The sequence below is a fragment of the Sceloporus undulatus genome, chromosome 1 (assembly GCF_019175285.1).
Source record: "Sceloporus undulatus isolate JIND9_A2432 ecotype Alabama chromosome 1, SceUnd_v1.1, whole genome shotgun sequence".
NCBI classification, from domain to species: Eukaryota; Metazoa; Chordata; class Lepidosauria; order Squamata; family Phrynosomatidae; genus Sceloporus; species Sceloporus undulatus.
In genome coordinates, this window is record NC_056522.1 from 21,331,710 (window position 1) to 21,348,400 (window position 16,691).

Consider the following 16,691-nt stretch of genomic DNA (forward strand, 5'->3'; position numbering starts at 1 on the left):
CAGCGGAAGACAACCCGTTTGGACCAGTAGCTCGGAGAATTGGCTGAGATGTCCCATCTTCTCTGGAGTCTGCTGGTTCTTGTTCAGCGCTCAAGACACCAGTCAACCAGTAGTCTTCTTGAAAGATCTACGTTTATGCTAATATATACACTATGCCACAAACCATTCACTACTCACAAAATCCACCCTCTACTATACTCCTCCAATACCCACACTACGAACTCCTCTACCCCACCAAAAGATTGCCATACATTATTGCTTATATAACTTTGTCTCTCTATCATTATACAGTTGCCACCTCCGGGCGTGTACATATATTATGATCGACATACCATACTTGGCTCAATCTAGCCTCACATTGCATCTACTTACTGTCCACTCATGACTCTCAGGTGATATCATTTGCATCTTCACTTTGTCATTGCCTCATATGTCCTTGCTTCAGGACCCTAATCACATTAACTACAACACCTGTGTGACAATTCAATAACTTTTGCTGTGGCATGTGTACTTTCAATACATTCATAGACATATTAATTTTCTTGTGACTATATATCCCATGTGGCTTTTTCCTGACAATCCCCTCCGAAATAGAAATTGTATGTGAATTATATTGTACATTCCAATCAACTGAGACAATCTCTCGTGTTTTTCAACGTTAAGCCTGTAAAAATGTTTGCTATGTTGTGTTGTGTCTCTCAGGTACTTTAACTCTATTTCTCCTTCTGGACCATTTCTCTCACGTTCTGTATCTTAACACCTACGTACTCGTTCTGTTTTTCCGACTTTCTGTTTCTGCCATTGCTATACAGGACTGCGAATCTTCATGAATTCTACAGGAATTTTAAAGCTTTCTTTCAAATCAATCAATAATTGTTCAATCCACGTACCTCATTTGGATTTCATTCAAAGCTGCGAACTCAGCCTCACACTGCTCAATTCACGTTGTCTGTTTTCTACTTCTCCACACAATGGGACTTCGCTGTATCTTATAATCATTCGAGACCACTGACTTTTTGTCTCCTGATTCCGAAGCAAATGAACTGATCTACATAACATTCCAAATCAGCATTGCTTTTTCTAAAATTATCAACCTCTTGGCTATGTTCCTTTCAGATACCTAATCAAATGTTCACTGCTTGCCAATCCAATCTCGGTCGTTCACTCTTCTGCAGAAAACATGAACCGGGTACGAGATGCTGGTCTGGTATGGCTAAATAAAACTGTAAAGATCCAACAACACTTCTAAACAATCTTTTATCCTCAAAAGCTCTTGTAACTTCCTCTGACACAAAACTTGTATCATCGGAGTTTCACAACCGGCACTCTGGTAAACCACATTCTCATTAACCTTTCATTTTCTTGCTTTGACTCAGCAAACAATGCCCTTCTCAGTCCATTCTGACATTTACCCTAAATAAGACTTCAACCAACCTAAATCTTTCAACACAAACTTTCTTTGACAATCATTTTCACCACCAATTTCTCTCTTTGATTGGCTGCAACGCAAATCGTCCACATAGATCAACAAAATTACATCTCCTTTGGTGTATACACAAGCATCGGCAACACTTCTCTTGTAACCTAACTTCTCCATTCATCATTGATGCATAAATCCAAGCTCTGGCACTTTGCTTGAGACCGTACAATGCTTTCTTCAACTGTATACATTCTGACTACCACCTATCAAAACTTGAGGTTGCCTCATGAAAACCTCTCTAAAGTGGCATTTAAATAAGCCGTCTCAAAATCAAAATGCTCTACTATCAGATCTCTCTTTCCTGCAATTGCTAATACCATTCTTAAACCCTGCTTGCGGTTGAGAAAAAGTTCCTGTCATATTTAAAACTGTTCCTGTGAAAGCCTTTTGCTACAACCTTGCCTTATACTTCACACTACCATCAGCATGTCTTTCCTTTTATAAACCCACTTGCAACAATGACCTTTTCTATCCTTGGTCTTCTATATTTCAAAAACATCTTTCCTTTCTAAGCAATCAAATTCACACTCCATTGCTTCACACCATTTCTCCTGTTCCTCCCTAGGAAAATTTCTATCTCAGCAAAACTTTCTGGTTCTTCAAAAACTAAACAAGCTTTGCATTGGTCACCAACAATCTGTCAGGAGATGTTCTAGTCCTTGTGACTACGTCTAGGTACTAACTCTGTTTTTCTGCCTCTCTCTCCTCACTCTGTCAGACACGGAAGTTGTGGGTTTCTTACTGAATCTCTTGTCCCTTGTCATGCGTGTGGTTTTGGTCTGGACTTTCACTATCGAGGAACTATCACGCTACTCGTGGATGGTTCTTCTGGTTTTACTAAACCCCTCCATTTCCTGGAGATGCTGGCTTGGGTCTGAGTCCTGGCCTCACTTGAGTTGCCTAATTTCACAAACACTTCCTTATTGCATGGAGTTTTTCCCAACCAGCATATCTTTCAAAATTGGCAGATCTTGAATGTCTCACTTCTTTCCTCCCAAATAGAATGTGTAACTGTTTCCAGAATACCCCAAAACATCATCTTCTACCTTGGGTTCACCTTGTTTCTAAAGCATGCAGGTGTGTACACATATGCATATTGACCAAGATTCTTAGTTATTTAAAATTGGAATTCTACCATATAGAACGCTATAAGGAATATAACTATTACTGATGATAGAGCCTATTGGTAATGTGTACTGCTGTCAAACAGCTTCACCCCCCAAAAATTATCACTACACCCGCGTCAGCCATCATACAAGCAGTTAACTTTTTGATCTCTTGAATCTTTCTCCTGCAAGCCCATCCTCACTAGGACATGCAGGATTGTTGTGTGGTGTGTTATGCCAACCTTTTGGAACCAATAAAACAATTCATTAGATAAAAATTCCCCGCCTCTATCAGTTATAATTGTGTCTACTCTGAATCAAATTTTCTTTCAACCATTCTTATCCAAGATTTTAAGCTTTGCCCAGCGTCGGACTTATTTGTCAGTAGCTGACAAATGTAAATCTAGTGTATCCTGTCTACAATACCAAATAATACTTGCATCCTCCTATGAATAAACAGCTTGCTTGGCAAGTCAGCAGTACAAATTCAAAGGTCTTTGTGCAATTCTTTTTGTCTTTTTTGGCTACAGGAATGACTTAATTTTCACTTGACTACAAATGGTAATCCAAATGATTTTTACAGTCTGCCACTCTCAGATCAGGGCACATACTGATAGGTTCTTTAAGCATTAAGCTTGCATGGCCAAATTTCGATGTAACTCATGTATACAATCTTGTGTAACGGAACATATCACATTGTTTTAATTCTCTAATTTGTAATTATCAACACTTTCCTCTAGGAAATAAGCTTATTTTTCTTTAGCCCATTCCGCAAACTCACCCATTAACTTATCTTGCAAAGATCTTTTCAAAAATTACAGTGTAGTCCTGGTCTGTTAACTTACTGACTGAATAATAAAATTGTTTTCCAACTCTCTCAATATTAAACCTTGTTTTAACCCCGGAAGTGTAAACAGATTCCCATTTCTTTACTGAACTACTTCATTGCCATTAGCTAGAATACTGCATTAATATTGCAGATTTCCTATTTTCATTAACTCAATGTCTTACACAATTACTAGTTGCACCAGAATCTATTACCATTAGAATCTTTCCTATGTTTCTCTTTTATCATGTGGCACGTTCCTTCTTGTTTGTAACTGCCCTGAAAAATGTCGGCTTGTTCTGTCTCTGTTGCTTGAAAGTCCGCGTCTGCAGTCGGTTATCTCGCTGTCTGTACTGGTCAGCAGCCAATTGTTGACAGTTTCTTTGCAAATGTCTGCCTTTCCCAGTGGTAACAACGTCGTTTTTCTCTCGCGGAGCTGCTGTTGGTGTTCTCTTAACTCAGGAGCCTGGTGCAGTCTTGGTGCGGATTTTCATGTGATCTTCTTTTTCAGACACTCTTCTCTGATTTTCTTCCAAAATCCTTGCTACTATTAGTCTCTGCTTAGTTCAGTCTCAGGCAGATTCTGAAGACTGTTTAGTGAGTGAGTCCCATGAACTGGTCTAAAGACTCTAATAGGATGTAACATGCTGTTCTTTGCTTATTGGACACCTCTTAATTCTGCCTCCACAAACAGTTTTGCATTCTCTTTAATGTTCAGATTACACACTGCTTAGTCATCTTTGTCTATAGATTCTTTTTGACCAAAGCATTTTGGCAAAAGCTGTAGTGGAGTATGTAGCCTTTACAGAGTCTCCCAAAACTTCTTTTGCGGAGCCCTTATCTCTCACATCGTTTCATCATGTCTCCTCGAGCATACAAATACAAGCTGCTGTTGCCGTGCTATCTCTTTCTTGGCGGCTGCTTTGCATCGGCTGCTAGCCCGTCTCGACTGGGCCCATAAACCTTCTTTAAAGCAGTAGTGACTGTGCATAAACTTTCCAGGTGGAGTAATTGTGGGAGTTTAACTTGCAACTTCAACTTCCATCTTATCTTGTGCAGGGACTCAATGTGGCAAAGTCCTTCCTGAGTTTTGCACAGCTGCCTCGTCTCGGGCTTTTCCAAAACACAAAACACTTCACTCACGAGCTTACCAGTGCAGCGTCACAGCTTGCTCTGATCGGTCGTCCACAAACTTTCTTTCTCTTCCAGGAAAGTGTCATGCTTGTGGCTGGCTGGGTGTTCCAGTAACTGGCTCTGGGCCCGGTAACCCTTGTTAGGGAGGATGGGAGTTGCAGCTCTTCTCCTGGCTTTCACCTCACCACCCTGGTCAGCGGAAGAACAACCAGTTTTTGACCAGTAGCTCTGAGAATGGCTGAAGAGTCTTCCAATCTCTCTGCAGTCGGCTGGTTCTTGTTCAGCTCTCAGACACCAGTCAACACAGTAGTCTTTGTGAAAAGATCTACGTTTATTCTAAATATATACACTATGCCACAAAACAATTCACTACTCACAAAATCCACTCTACTATACTCCTCAATACCCACATACTATACTCCCTAACCCACAAAAGTAGGCCCATACATTAGTGCTTATATAGACCATGTGTCTCTCTATTCATTATCAGTTGCCACCTCCTGGGCGTTACATACATATGATGCGACATACCATAGGGCTCAATCTAGACCTCAACATTGCATCATACAAACTGTCCACTCAATGGACTCTCGGGGATATCAATTGCATCTTTTCACTTTGTCATGCCTCATATGTCCTTGGCTTCAGGACCTTCTAATCACATACTTACAACACCTGTGTGACAATCAAGAACGTTTGCTGTGGTCTGTTACTTTCAATACTTCATATACATATTATATTTCTTGTGACTATATATCCCATGTGGCTTTTTCCTGACAACTAAAGCATGTACAACAGTTTCTAGGTCCTTTCGGTCCAGGTAGGGACGCAGTGGCGTATCAGCCGAAGCTGATAACAAGCACTCCTGACCTCGCATCCACCTGAGAAGTCACTGGAGCGAGAGTCCAAGGAGCACTCCCAGCTGCGCACCGAGTCCTTCAGGGGGAGGTGACCCGTTCAGGACCGGGCGACAGATCTCACCACCAGAAACCGGGGAGCCCTAACCAGTACTTCCGTTTTCCCTGGATTCACACTGAGTTTGTTCTCCCTCATCCAGCCCATTACCGACGCCAAGCAGGCATCTAGAGGAGAGATGCCATCCTTAGTTACTGCATCAGTCGGAGACATAGAGAAAATATCTGGGTGTCATCAGCGTACTGATAACACCGCGCCCCATGTTCCCGGATGATCTCTCCCAGCGGCTTCATGTAAATGTTGAATAGCATAGGGGACAAGATCGCTCCTGAGGAACACCAGATGTCAGGGCCCTCCTATCGGAGCGACAGTCCCCCAGCTCCACCATCTGGGACCTGCCCGAGAGGTAGGAAGGAACCACGCAAGGCAGTGCCCAATTCCCAACTCCCCAGGCGTCCCAGAAGGATACCGTGGTCAATGGTATCGAAGGCCGCTGAGATGTCCAAAAGCACTAACAGAGACACTCCCCCTGTCCATGCCCAGACGGAGATCATCAACTAAGGCGACCATGGCAGTCTCAACTCCATAGCCCGCCCGGAAGCCGGTTTGAAATGGGTCCAGAAATCGGTGTCGTCCAAGATCGACTGAAGCTGGAAGGCGACGCTCTCTCGATCACCTTCCCCAAAAAAGGTAGCAGCCGAGATGGGTCTATAATTATTAGAAGCAGGGGTCTAAGGAGGGCTTCTTTAGCAGGGGTTTAACCACTGCTAGTTTTAATTTGGATGGAAACTGACCCTCACTAGAGATGTATTGATTAGTGATGCAACATTAGTCACACCACATCACCCCCCTGAGCTGTCAACCATGAGGGACAGGGATCAAGAGAGCAAGTCGTCCTCCTAACACTTCGGAGGATCTGTCCACTTCACGGTACTAACAAACTCAAAGTGATCCAGTATAACAGGGACCAGGACGCTTCGGACATCCTACTATAGGATCTGCACAAAAACTGGCGTCGAGATCAGCCCTTACCCGAGAGATTTTACCGCAAGAGTGTATTAAAATGTCGCAGCAGGCTTTAGATGGCTCTAAAATAGGGCTCAGGGTGGGAGGGAGCCGAGTTAGCTCCCTCACCACCCTGAACAGCTCTGCCGGACGCGACTCTGCGGACGCAATACGTGCAGCATAGAAGGAATTTGCTGCACGTATTGCCACTCCGTAAGCTTTCAAATGAGAGCGAAGGAGTGTCCTGTCGGACAAGTGCTGATGTCTTCGCCATTTGTGCTCTAGTCGTTGCACGACCCGCTTCCTTGCCCTGAGATCTTCTGTAACCAGGAGTGTGTTGGAAGCAGTCCGGAAAGGACGCTTGGAGCGATACTGTGTATAGCCCAGGAGAGTAGTATCCCAGATGTCGGTAAGGGCATCAACAGAATCGCCATCAGAGCCAGTCGTATACCCCTCTAGGGCTTCTTGGAACCTTATGGGTTCCATCAGCCTTCGAGGGTGGACCATCCTAATAGTCCGCCACCCCCGGGAGGGTTAATGGTAGGAGCCTTGATTCAGCCTCAACCAGGAATGATCCGTCCATGACAAGGGAGAGACATTAGAGATCTCTACCCACGGAGCCCCATGTCCGTACTGAAGATCACATCAAGAGTATACCAGCACAAATGTGTGGCCCGGAGACAATTGGGACAGGCCCTGGCTGTCATGGTAGTCATGAACTCCCGAGCTGCACCAGTTAGAATACCATTGGCCTGAAAGGGATGTTGAGGTCCCCCAGGATAGAACCTAGGGACTCCAGCACCAGTTCCGAGACCAACTGTGTCAGCTCGGCCAGGGAATCTGTTAGTGCACGGGGTGGGTAGACCAACAGAATCCCAGAGACTGTCTCTGGCCTTCAGGGACAGGTAAATACATTCGATGTGATCTGTTTTCCGGACTGGGATCCTGCTAAAGAAAGAGTGTTTTTTGGACCAAGGCAACACCGCCCCCCCGCCCACCTAACCTGATCGGTCCTAACTGAGAACCCGGCTGGAAGGGCCTGGGCCCACACTCCTCACTCTCAGGCCCCAGCAGGTCCAGTAATGCACGCCAGGTCACAGTTTTTATCCTGCAAAAGCAACACGATGTGGGTCTTATTTTTTATAGACCTGGCGTTGCATAGGAGCAGTAACGGGTTTGTGGTACGACTGGGCTGACCCACAGGCCTTTTGGTTAGGAAAGTGGAAGGAAGGAGAGATAGGATCACACATCGATCTCCCCTCCATTTAAACACCTATCCCAGTCCTACCGCCATACCTCCCCTTGCCTCGCACAACCTCAATCGGGGCTCCCATTACAAATGCATCCGCCACCAGAGCTGGCCTCCCACATCCATTCCCACCCCCAAACCAGTAACAACAAAAAACCCCGCAAAACAAAGGAAGACAACAGAAGGTGTCATTCCTAAAAACACAAACTTATCCAAAAAAGTACCCCAAATTACAAAAGACCCAGCTCAAACCATAAGCAATATGGTGGAGCAGATAGAATCCTGTTCCTCTGAAGAGGAACGCCGAATTGCGCCAGGAAAGAGGAGGGAAAAAAAGCCCAACTCCTCCCTCCCTCAGCGCTGCAGGCGGCCAAGAGTCCCTGACGCGGCGCGGGGGCGCGCCCACTGGTCTGTGGGCGGCGTCCTCAGGTAAGGGGCCGGCGCCGCTTTTAAGAGAGAGCTGCTCCCACGACTCAACTCCTCCCTCCCTTCAGCGCTGCAGGCGGCCAAGAGTCCTCCTGACGCGGCGCGGGGGCGCGCCCAGCTGGTCTGTAGCGGCGTCCTCAGGTAAGGGGCCGGCGGGCCGGCTTTTAAGAGAGAGCCGCTCCCACACTCAACTCCTCCCCCCTTCAGCGCTGCAGGCGGCCAAGAGTCCTCCTGACCGCGGTGTGGGGGCGCGCCCAGCTGGTCTGTGGCGGCGTCCTCAGGTAAGGGGCCGCGGGCCGGCTTTTAAGAGAGAGCCGCTCCCACCGACTCAACTCCTCCCTCCCTCAGCGCTGCAGGCGGCCAAGAGTCCTCCTGACGCGGCGCGGGGGCGCGCCCAGCTGGGTCTGGGTTCATAAGTATGTACTCATACAGCACGAGGTACACATGTAGTACACATGTAGTAAGCATGTGTTGTATGTGTTCTTGTGCACCTTCAAGTCATTTATCACTTATGGAAAACTATACTAATGGAGATTTCTTGGCAGATTTGATTAGAGGGGTTTGCCATGGACTTTTTCGAAGCTGAGAAGTAATTGCACAAGATCACTCATGGGTTTCTATGGCAAGCGGGAAGACAACCTGGGTCTTTAAAACCATAGTCCAAGAGCTTTATCACAGATGGCTTTTAAGACGCAATTCCCATGGGAAACAAGAGGCATCAGTGATGCTGATCGCATGATGCCACTTCTGTCTGTAGCTGCCCAGTTTCTCACCTGTGTCTTTTCATTCAAGGGGAAACCTGTGAATAAAATGCCAATTGTGCACTCTGTGGGGGCAGAAAGCCATCCCGCAGCAGTAGCACAACTGGCAGTCACGTGGTCTCACTGTCCCCTCCTCTCCCAATCCCCCCCCTTTAAAGAATTTCCCCAACTTTTTCACACTATTTCGAGCTAGGTTCGGAGCACAAGTTTAAAAATTGAGTGGATCAGGATTGCGGAGCTCCGAAATAGTGCAAAAAAAAAAGAAGTTGGAAGTTAAAAAAAACCATGAAAGGCATGCCAGGCAAGGCAGAAGAGAGGAAGGGAGGGATTAAGGGAGAGGAGGGGAACAGAGTGCAATGCCGGCAGCACCCCAGTTACACAAGAAAAGTGCATTGATATTTACCATTTATTTTGGGTGCAGGACTACAGCACGAAACGGCTGCGGTAAAAGGCCCAACACTCAAATTATTATACGTATTGGCCTCAGATACCAGACTCAAATATTGCTAGAGTATCATGATCAGAGCCAGGATAGTGTAGGAGATTTTCATACGAAGTCCGTGAATGGTTTGTTGCTAGAGCATTCCTAGTTCTTCCCAGAAAAAGGCCTGATCAGTGCGATTTGGTCTGAAATCTCAGCGTGATCGTAAACTTTGCTGGGAGTATGCCTTTTACTCCTGACATTTTTCCCTGCCTGAAAATCTCTGTAGTGGTTTGAGCATTAGACTATGGCTCTGGAGAGCAAGGTTTGAGTCCTGGCTGGCCATATAAACCACTGGGTGACTTGGCCAAGTCACACTTTCTCGGCTTCAGAGGATGTTATGGCAAACCCCCTGCAAACAATCTTGCAAAAAAAAAAAAAAATAGGTTTGCCTTTGAGTCGCTTTCAGTTGGAAACGACATGAGGCGCACCACAAACAAGCATGTATAGTACATTAGTGCATAGCAGGTGTGCTACAAGGCAGGAGTGGGCAACCATGAAACACTAGGGACCTACATTAGCTCCCTGGGAGGAAGACCTTGGAGGGCCACACATTCACCACACCCTTTCAAAGAAAATCCATTTTTCCTATTCAAATACTTCTAACCTCTCGAGGGGAGATGGCAGTGATGGTGAACTTTTTCTAGTTCGCGTGCCAGGGGGGGGCTTCTACCCTCAGGATGGGGGCTTGGTGGCAGGGGCGGGCGCCCGCCCCAGGGGGCGGAGCTCTGTCCCCCTGTTCAAAGGGAGGGAGCATCTGGCTCCTCCCTCCAGCTTTGCTGGCCTCTGAAGGTCCCTTTGAGACTTTTAGAGACCAGCAAATGGGCCTTGGAGGACAGCGCACTGTCCTCCAGGGTTTGGCTGGCCTTTGAGAGTTCCTTTGGGGCCGTCAGAGCCCGCAAACAGCCCTCGAAGGAAGGCGCCCAGCGGTGGGAGCCGCTGGGCTCCGTCCTCCGGGGTTTGCCAGCCTCGGAGAGTTCCTTTGGGGCTGTCAGAGACGGCAAACAGTCCTCGGAGGACAGCTCCAAGGGACCGTTCGCTCGAGGAAAGGGAGGCCAAGGAAGAGGGACTGGACACGTGTCCCAGTCCCCTTCTCCTCGTTCTCTTTCCTCGGAGCGAACAGACTCCAAGGCACCCTTTCGCTCCGAGGAAAGGGTGGCCGAGGAGAAGGGGACGGGCACCCGTCCAGGCCCTTCCTTCAGCCCCTTCCTTGGCCGAACGGGCTCCAAGGGCCCGTTCGGCCAAAGGGAAGGGAAGCCGAAGGGAAGAGCTTGGGCATTCCCCCAGGCCTTCCCTTCAGCCCTTCCTTCGGCCGACGGGCCCAAGGCCCGTCAGCCGAAGGGAAGGGAGGCCGAAGGAAGGGGCTTGGGCACCCGTCCCAGGCCCTTCTCGTCGGCCCCTTCCTTGGCCGAACGGGCTCCAAGGGGCCCGTTCAGCCGAAGGGAAGGGAGGCCAAGGAAGGCGTGGGCCCACACCACCACCACTGTCTTGGGCTCTTTCACGGCCTTTCCAACCCCAGACCTCTCTCTTCGGAGGGAAGTCTGGGGCTAGAAGGGCCGCGAGGGAGCCCAGGACCCAGCACGCCGCCACTGCTCCCCCTCAGGGGCCTTTCCCTGCCCCCAGCTGTCTTTGTGGAGACAGTTGGAGGCTGGGAAAGGTCTCTGGGAAGGAGCAACTGGCACGCGCCGGTCGCTCCGCCTCCCCCCCAACCTTTTCCCAGCCTCCAGTTGTCTCCAATAGGCAGCTGAAGGCCAGGAAAAGGCTGGGCGCGTGCCTCTGGCTCCTTCTCTCCAGCGCCATTTTCTGCCTTCTCTCTGTCTCCTAGAGACAGCGGGAGGCCCAAAAATGGTGGAGAGGAGGAGGAATGGGCACGCGCCTGTCTTTTTCTCCTTCTCCTGGTCCCTGTGCCCGGCGAAACGGCCTGGAGTGCCACTTCCAGCACGCATGCCATAGGTTCGCCATCATGGGGATATGGGATATATCCATCATGTTTTTAGCCTCTCCAGGCCATTTTAGGAACAGGATAGGCCTTTTTAAACAACAGAAAGTAAGCCGAAGTCATTTTCTGTTTCAATTTTTTTTAAAAATGGCCTCCTGGTCCTAAATTGGCCTAGAAGGGCAAACATTTTTGGAAGGGACGAACTGACTCCAGGTGCCACAAAAATAGCCATGGAGCCACATGCAGCCCATAGGCCATGCTCCCCCTCATGTGGGTAAGATATAAATCAAGCCTCTGCTTGATTTTGCTCCTTTTTAAGGGTCTCTCACAAAAGCTACATTTCTTTCAACTGATAAGATCTACTCTATTCACATTTTTAGCCAGCTCATTCTTTACACTAAGAAAGAGAACTTGTTTGTTTTTGGCACTCTGGAGATACTGGGAATATAAGGCAGACCACAGTGACTTTTGCTTCCAGCAGTCTCTGGATGACATATAAAGAAAGGGAACAATTAGTTCAGTCAGTTCAAAAGTGCAGCTTTTGTTAAAGGAGATTTGTTTCCAGCTTCTTGCAGGTTCCATGAGCCAAGGACACAGCTGAGAAAAGAAAGCAGCTGGGAGAGAGTAATGTATAACGCCCTGCTGGCGAAAAAATGATTAGAATACCTGTGAACTATGTTGGTAAGAAATAAAAGAAAGGAGGGAAGTCTCAAACTGAGATGCTTCTCTTCCCACCCCTACTCTGCATCCAAAAGGAAGAAATGAGAAGAAGCTCCTATTAGGAGCATAGCATTACATAGTAGAGGTATAGTTAGGGGCCCTCAACTTTCACAAGGGTTTGGGGTACAGGATCCCTACAAAAGTGGAAAAAACACAGACATAGGCTGCTATTTTTTTTCAAACCTGAGAACACATCTCTAGGCATTTCTAGATCCTCCAGAGTGACTCTATGATCAACATCTGGAAGAGGCTGACCATGGAATCATGTTGGGAGACCTAGAAATGCCTAGAGACAACTTTTTTTGGTTGCACATAGGGCAGCAGAGAAGGCGGCAGCAAATACAGCAATCTGTGAATAACCAAATCCGCGAATGCTTAATCTGCAAATATGGAAGGATGACTGTATTTGTTTGGGATCCCATATTTTTTATTTAAATTGTAGTATGCTTACAATCCAGGACTTCAAGCCAACCTGGATCAAAAATGAAAAGCAACGAGCCAGGACTGTCTGAGGTCCTACCTCATGCACAATGTATATTTTGACTAAACCATTTTTATTGCATCTTGAAATAATATGGTATATAATCTATTAATTTCCCTCCATCCATTATGAAGGAAGGAGAGAAAGGAGTGTACTTCACCAATCTTCTAAATAATTCTTTGGAGAACTGCCATTGAAAACAAAAGGTCTATACCTGTACCATATACCATACACCTAATACAGTTGGCCCTCCACGTTTACGTCTTTAACTTTCATGGATTTGATTGTTTGCAGATATGATTAATATGTTCTTTCTAGGAATCACTAGGTCCTCCAGAGCAACTTGCTAGAAGTTAACCATAGAGGGGTGCTGGAGAACCTAGAGGTTCCTAGAGAAAACACTTCTCTGGGCATTTGTAAGTCATCCAGCATGATTCTATGATCAACTTCAAGTAGATGCTGACCACAAAGTTGCACTGGAGGATCTGGAAATTCCTAGAGAGGTGTCCTCTCAGGTAAAACGAATAGTGGTTTTTTATTTGCAGTTTTTCCACATTCACTAAGGGTTCCTTCACCCTTAGCCCCAGCAAATGTGGAGGGACCACTGTATGATAGGGCCAGGCTTTCCACCACAAGTCTATATATACCTGGGACCACCTGTCTTGTAAACAGTGGCACTATGTTGCTGCAGCAAATAGAATAGGGCAGCAGGGTTCAAATCCCAATTTGGACAGGTAATCCCCCTGGGTGACCTTGGGCAAGTCATACACTCTCAGCCTCAGGGGAGGGCTATGGCAACCTCCTTCTTTTTATATTATTATGATTAGTAATAATAATAATAATAAAACTTTTATTTATATCCCGCTTTTCTGTTACAAGACAATCAAAGCGGCTCACAACATCTTAAAATCCACATTTACAGAATTACGTCCCAAATTCCCCCCTTAAAACAGGATTAAACATGTACAATTAAAATATCTATTAAAAACACACACACACAAATATATACGAGGACAGAGTGGTGGGCTAATACATCATGTGGGGAGCAGTCATTCTGTGGCCGGGCACTTTTATTCAGGAAAGGCCTGCCGGAAGAGATCCGTCTTGACTAAGCTGGCAATTTGACGGATCTCGTCCGGCAGACTGTTCCATCATCATCATCATTATTATTATTTGATAAAATACATTCCAATAAACAGATTCCATTTTACAGATTAATAAATGGTTTGTTTAAAGCAAATTATTTTAGCTATAATTCAATATACTTCCTAAGAATTACCGAGTTTCCCCCCCAAAATTGATATTTAATTCACTGACTCTTATCTATAACTTATAAACAACAACCATTAGATTCTACCAGTATTCCACCAAACGTTTGTGTTCTTATTTTATATACGCATATCCTTTATAGCTACTTAAGTGATATAATTTTACACCATATTGTATCTTTAATAATCATATTTAGTCTCTTGACAAAACAATGTGTAATTCTCCCTTTTTTTCTAATTGTATATAATCCTTCCAAGGTTCCCCTGTCATATAAAATTTTTCTAATGAACCTTTTTTCAGCAAGGTGGTCAGTTTATTCATCTCATATAAACCCCTTCTGAAGAAATGTGCCAAGAAAATTCCATGATAGGTTCACCTTAGGATCACCGTAAGTCAGAAACGACATGAAGGCACACAGCAACAACAACAACATCTACTTTGGTGCATGACTAGCAGCAGTGGTAAAGATGGAGAGGAGGAAAGAGATAGGAATTTTAAAATGTTATTAGAGGAAAGTTCCTTCATAGCATTCAAATGCAAAGGCCTTGGAACTACTTACCCTAGCAAAGTGATTATTTCCCAAGAGTGTTTCTAGGAGTAAAGGTAGCTGTCTTTCCAGATGTAACTTGTGGCATAGGTCTGTCAGCTCCTCCTTGTCCAAATACCCAGTACCTGTGGTATCACAGCTGTCATACACATCCTTGAGCTGAGACACATATTTGCTCTCTTCTTCACCCATCCCATAGTATACAGAACTCTACCTAAGAGGAGAAAGTAAGCCAGGGAAAGTAAATCAACATTTTGAGCATCTGGGTTATTTATTATTTTTAACTCACCCTTCCCTGCCTTAATTTTTTATACCACAACATTACAGAGTGTATATTCAAAGTCTTGTTTAATGCTGTAGCAGGAATTTCACAGTTATTCTTGGCAAGCCACTTGAAGACAAGCACACACAAACACACACTTTGTTACTGCTGTTCTCCGCTGCCACCTAGCCAACAATCCTATTAGTTATGGTTCTTTAATTTTATCTTCATAAACGTTGTGCCTGTGCCATGGAAATAAAGAGAATACACACAACTGCTTTAAAAAAAAAACCCAGGTGAAGCAAAGTTAAGGAAGAAATTCTGCCCAATCACAGATAAATGCACCATGCAGATACTTTTTGGAATCTATGGCAAAATAGATGCATAACTCAGTCTTACAGCAGCGCTAAATCTTCCCACTCATTAAAATAAAACCACTTTTTATTGCAAATGTCATGCTCCAGAGAGTCAGAAGAAGAAGAGAGGGAAACAATATCTGGCCGTGAGAGATTTCCGTTGGAGGCACAGACTATCTGTTAAGGTTCAGACTCATTTCCCAAGCTCCCGTCATTATCTGTGGGTGGAAGCTGTCTTCCTGCTATCCTGATATTACATTATTTCTGCAAAAGAAACATTTCAACAGACTGGAAGAAACAAAGAAATAATGTTAATTAGAAATGTATTAATAGCCAACTGAAGTTCAGGCAAGGTATTTAACCTAGCAACCAAATGAAACATGTGTTGTAATGTGCGGTCCACATACCAGAGGGCATTTGAGTTTAGACACAAATATATTATTTTAAGGGTCATCATTCATACTTTGTTGATTTAGTACAGCAAAACAACAGGCTGGGGAAGGTGGGAAGAACTGCCAAATAGACTGAAATTAATGTAACAGAACAAAGGCATAATGATTTAGATAAACAGATCTGACTAACACACACTACCTTTTAGTTTCTACAGGGCAATGCTTTCCCGACCGTTGCTCCAACTTACTCTCCCGCTATGACAGTTCAATGATCTTTGGGATTCATGTTGTTTTAGGTGCTTGGCGTGATTGCCTAGTGCATTCCAATTTCACAGCACAGCACAGCACACATTATTACATAAGTTATGAAAGCTCATAGATCTGCTTTTCCCAGCCTGCTGACCACCAGATCTCCTGGATCATAATTACCTCCCCCCCAGCCCCCTACAACATGGCCAACAGTAAGAGATCATTGTAGTCCAACACATATGGATGGCACCAGGTTAGCAAAGCCTGATGCAGAACGTGGATAATGAATAATCCTTTCTAAAAAGTGTTCAGGAAAGTCAGCATTTAACTTTTTATATTACATTTTTGTTACATATTAAATATGTATATGTAAATATACTATATTTACCTGTAGTCTATTTTTAAAAACACTGTCTAGTAAGCCAAGCAACTCATTTCTACCCAGAAACGTCAAAGGAAAAAACTAAAAATCTAGAAGTATCCAGCCACAGAACTCTTTGAAACACATCCAAGATTTTCATTTGGTATCTGCAAGAATTTCCATTCCCAAAGAATTTCTGGCTACACAACAGCTGGCACTAATGTGCTAGAGGAGGAATTAATCCCACTTTTAAAGGCAAACCAAGTTGTGCTATATAAGCATTTCTAGGGCAGAGATGTTTATCAGACATTCCTTACAGTCTCAGGGCCCAAAACAAGATTAGGGATCTTGGTTCTCTCATCCAGTTTCACTCAGTTGGCCACAAGTTTCTAGCTGGTGGGTTGTGTGTTTTTTCATGAAAGGCAAGCCCCATAGAAGTCATGCAGGAACAACTCAACCAGGCAGGTTGGAGACTGTGCACAAGTTTTTCCAGCCACATGAATTTCAGAACCTTGGCAGATTTTTGTGGGAACACCAAATAGTATAGATGACCTCTCAGGTCAGCTTGGCTGCTCCCACAGCTAAATTTTCCTAAAGTTTAACTTCTATCTGCTTTTAGAAAGAGAACAATAATATTTCTCGAGAAGCCAAGTGAGTTTTTCATTCTCTCACATAAGAATGCCCCTTCTGCAACAGTATTTGTCATCTCTAATGGCATTTGAGCATTTTTCT

General features: G+C 45.1%; 1 protein-coding gene across 4 annotated transcripts in view; it reads right to left on the reverse strand.

Annotated features, from left to right (window-relative positions):
* The window catches only part of NINL (ninein like), a 102,596-nt gene that overhangs the window by 60,403 nt on the left and 25,502 nt on the right, over positions 1-16,691 (reverse strand). For 3 of the 4 annotated variants that reach the window (XM_042462200.1, XM_042462178.1, XM_042462190.1), the window contains exon 2: positions 14,352-14,549. In XM_042462200.1, coding sequence (XP_042318134.1) covers positions 14,352-14,531 — 180 coding nt within the window. In that variant the 5' untranslated portion in view covers positions 14,532-14,549. Of the gene's footprint in view, positions 1-14,351; positions 14,554-16,691 lie in introns of all 4 variants that reach the window. The other variant, XM_042462182.1, reaches the window with a different exon arrangement.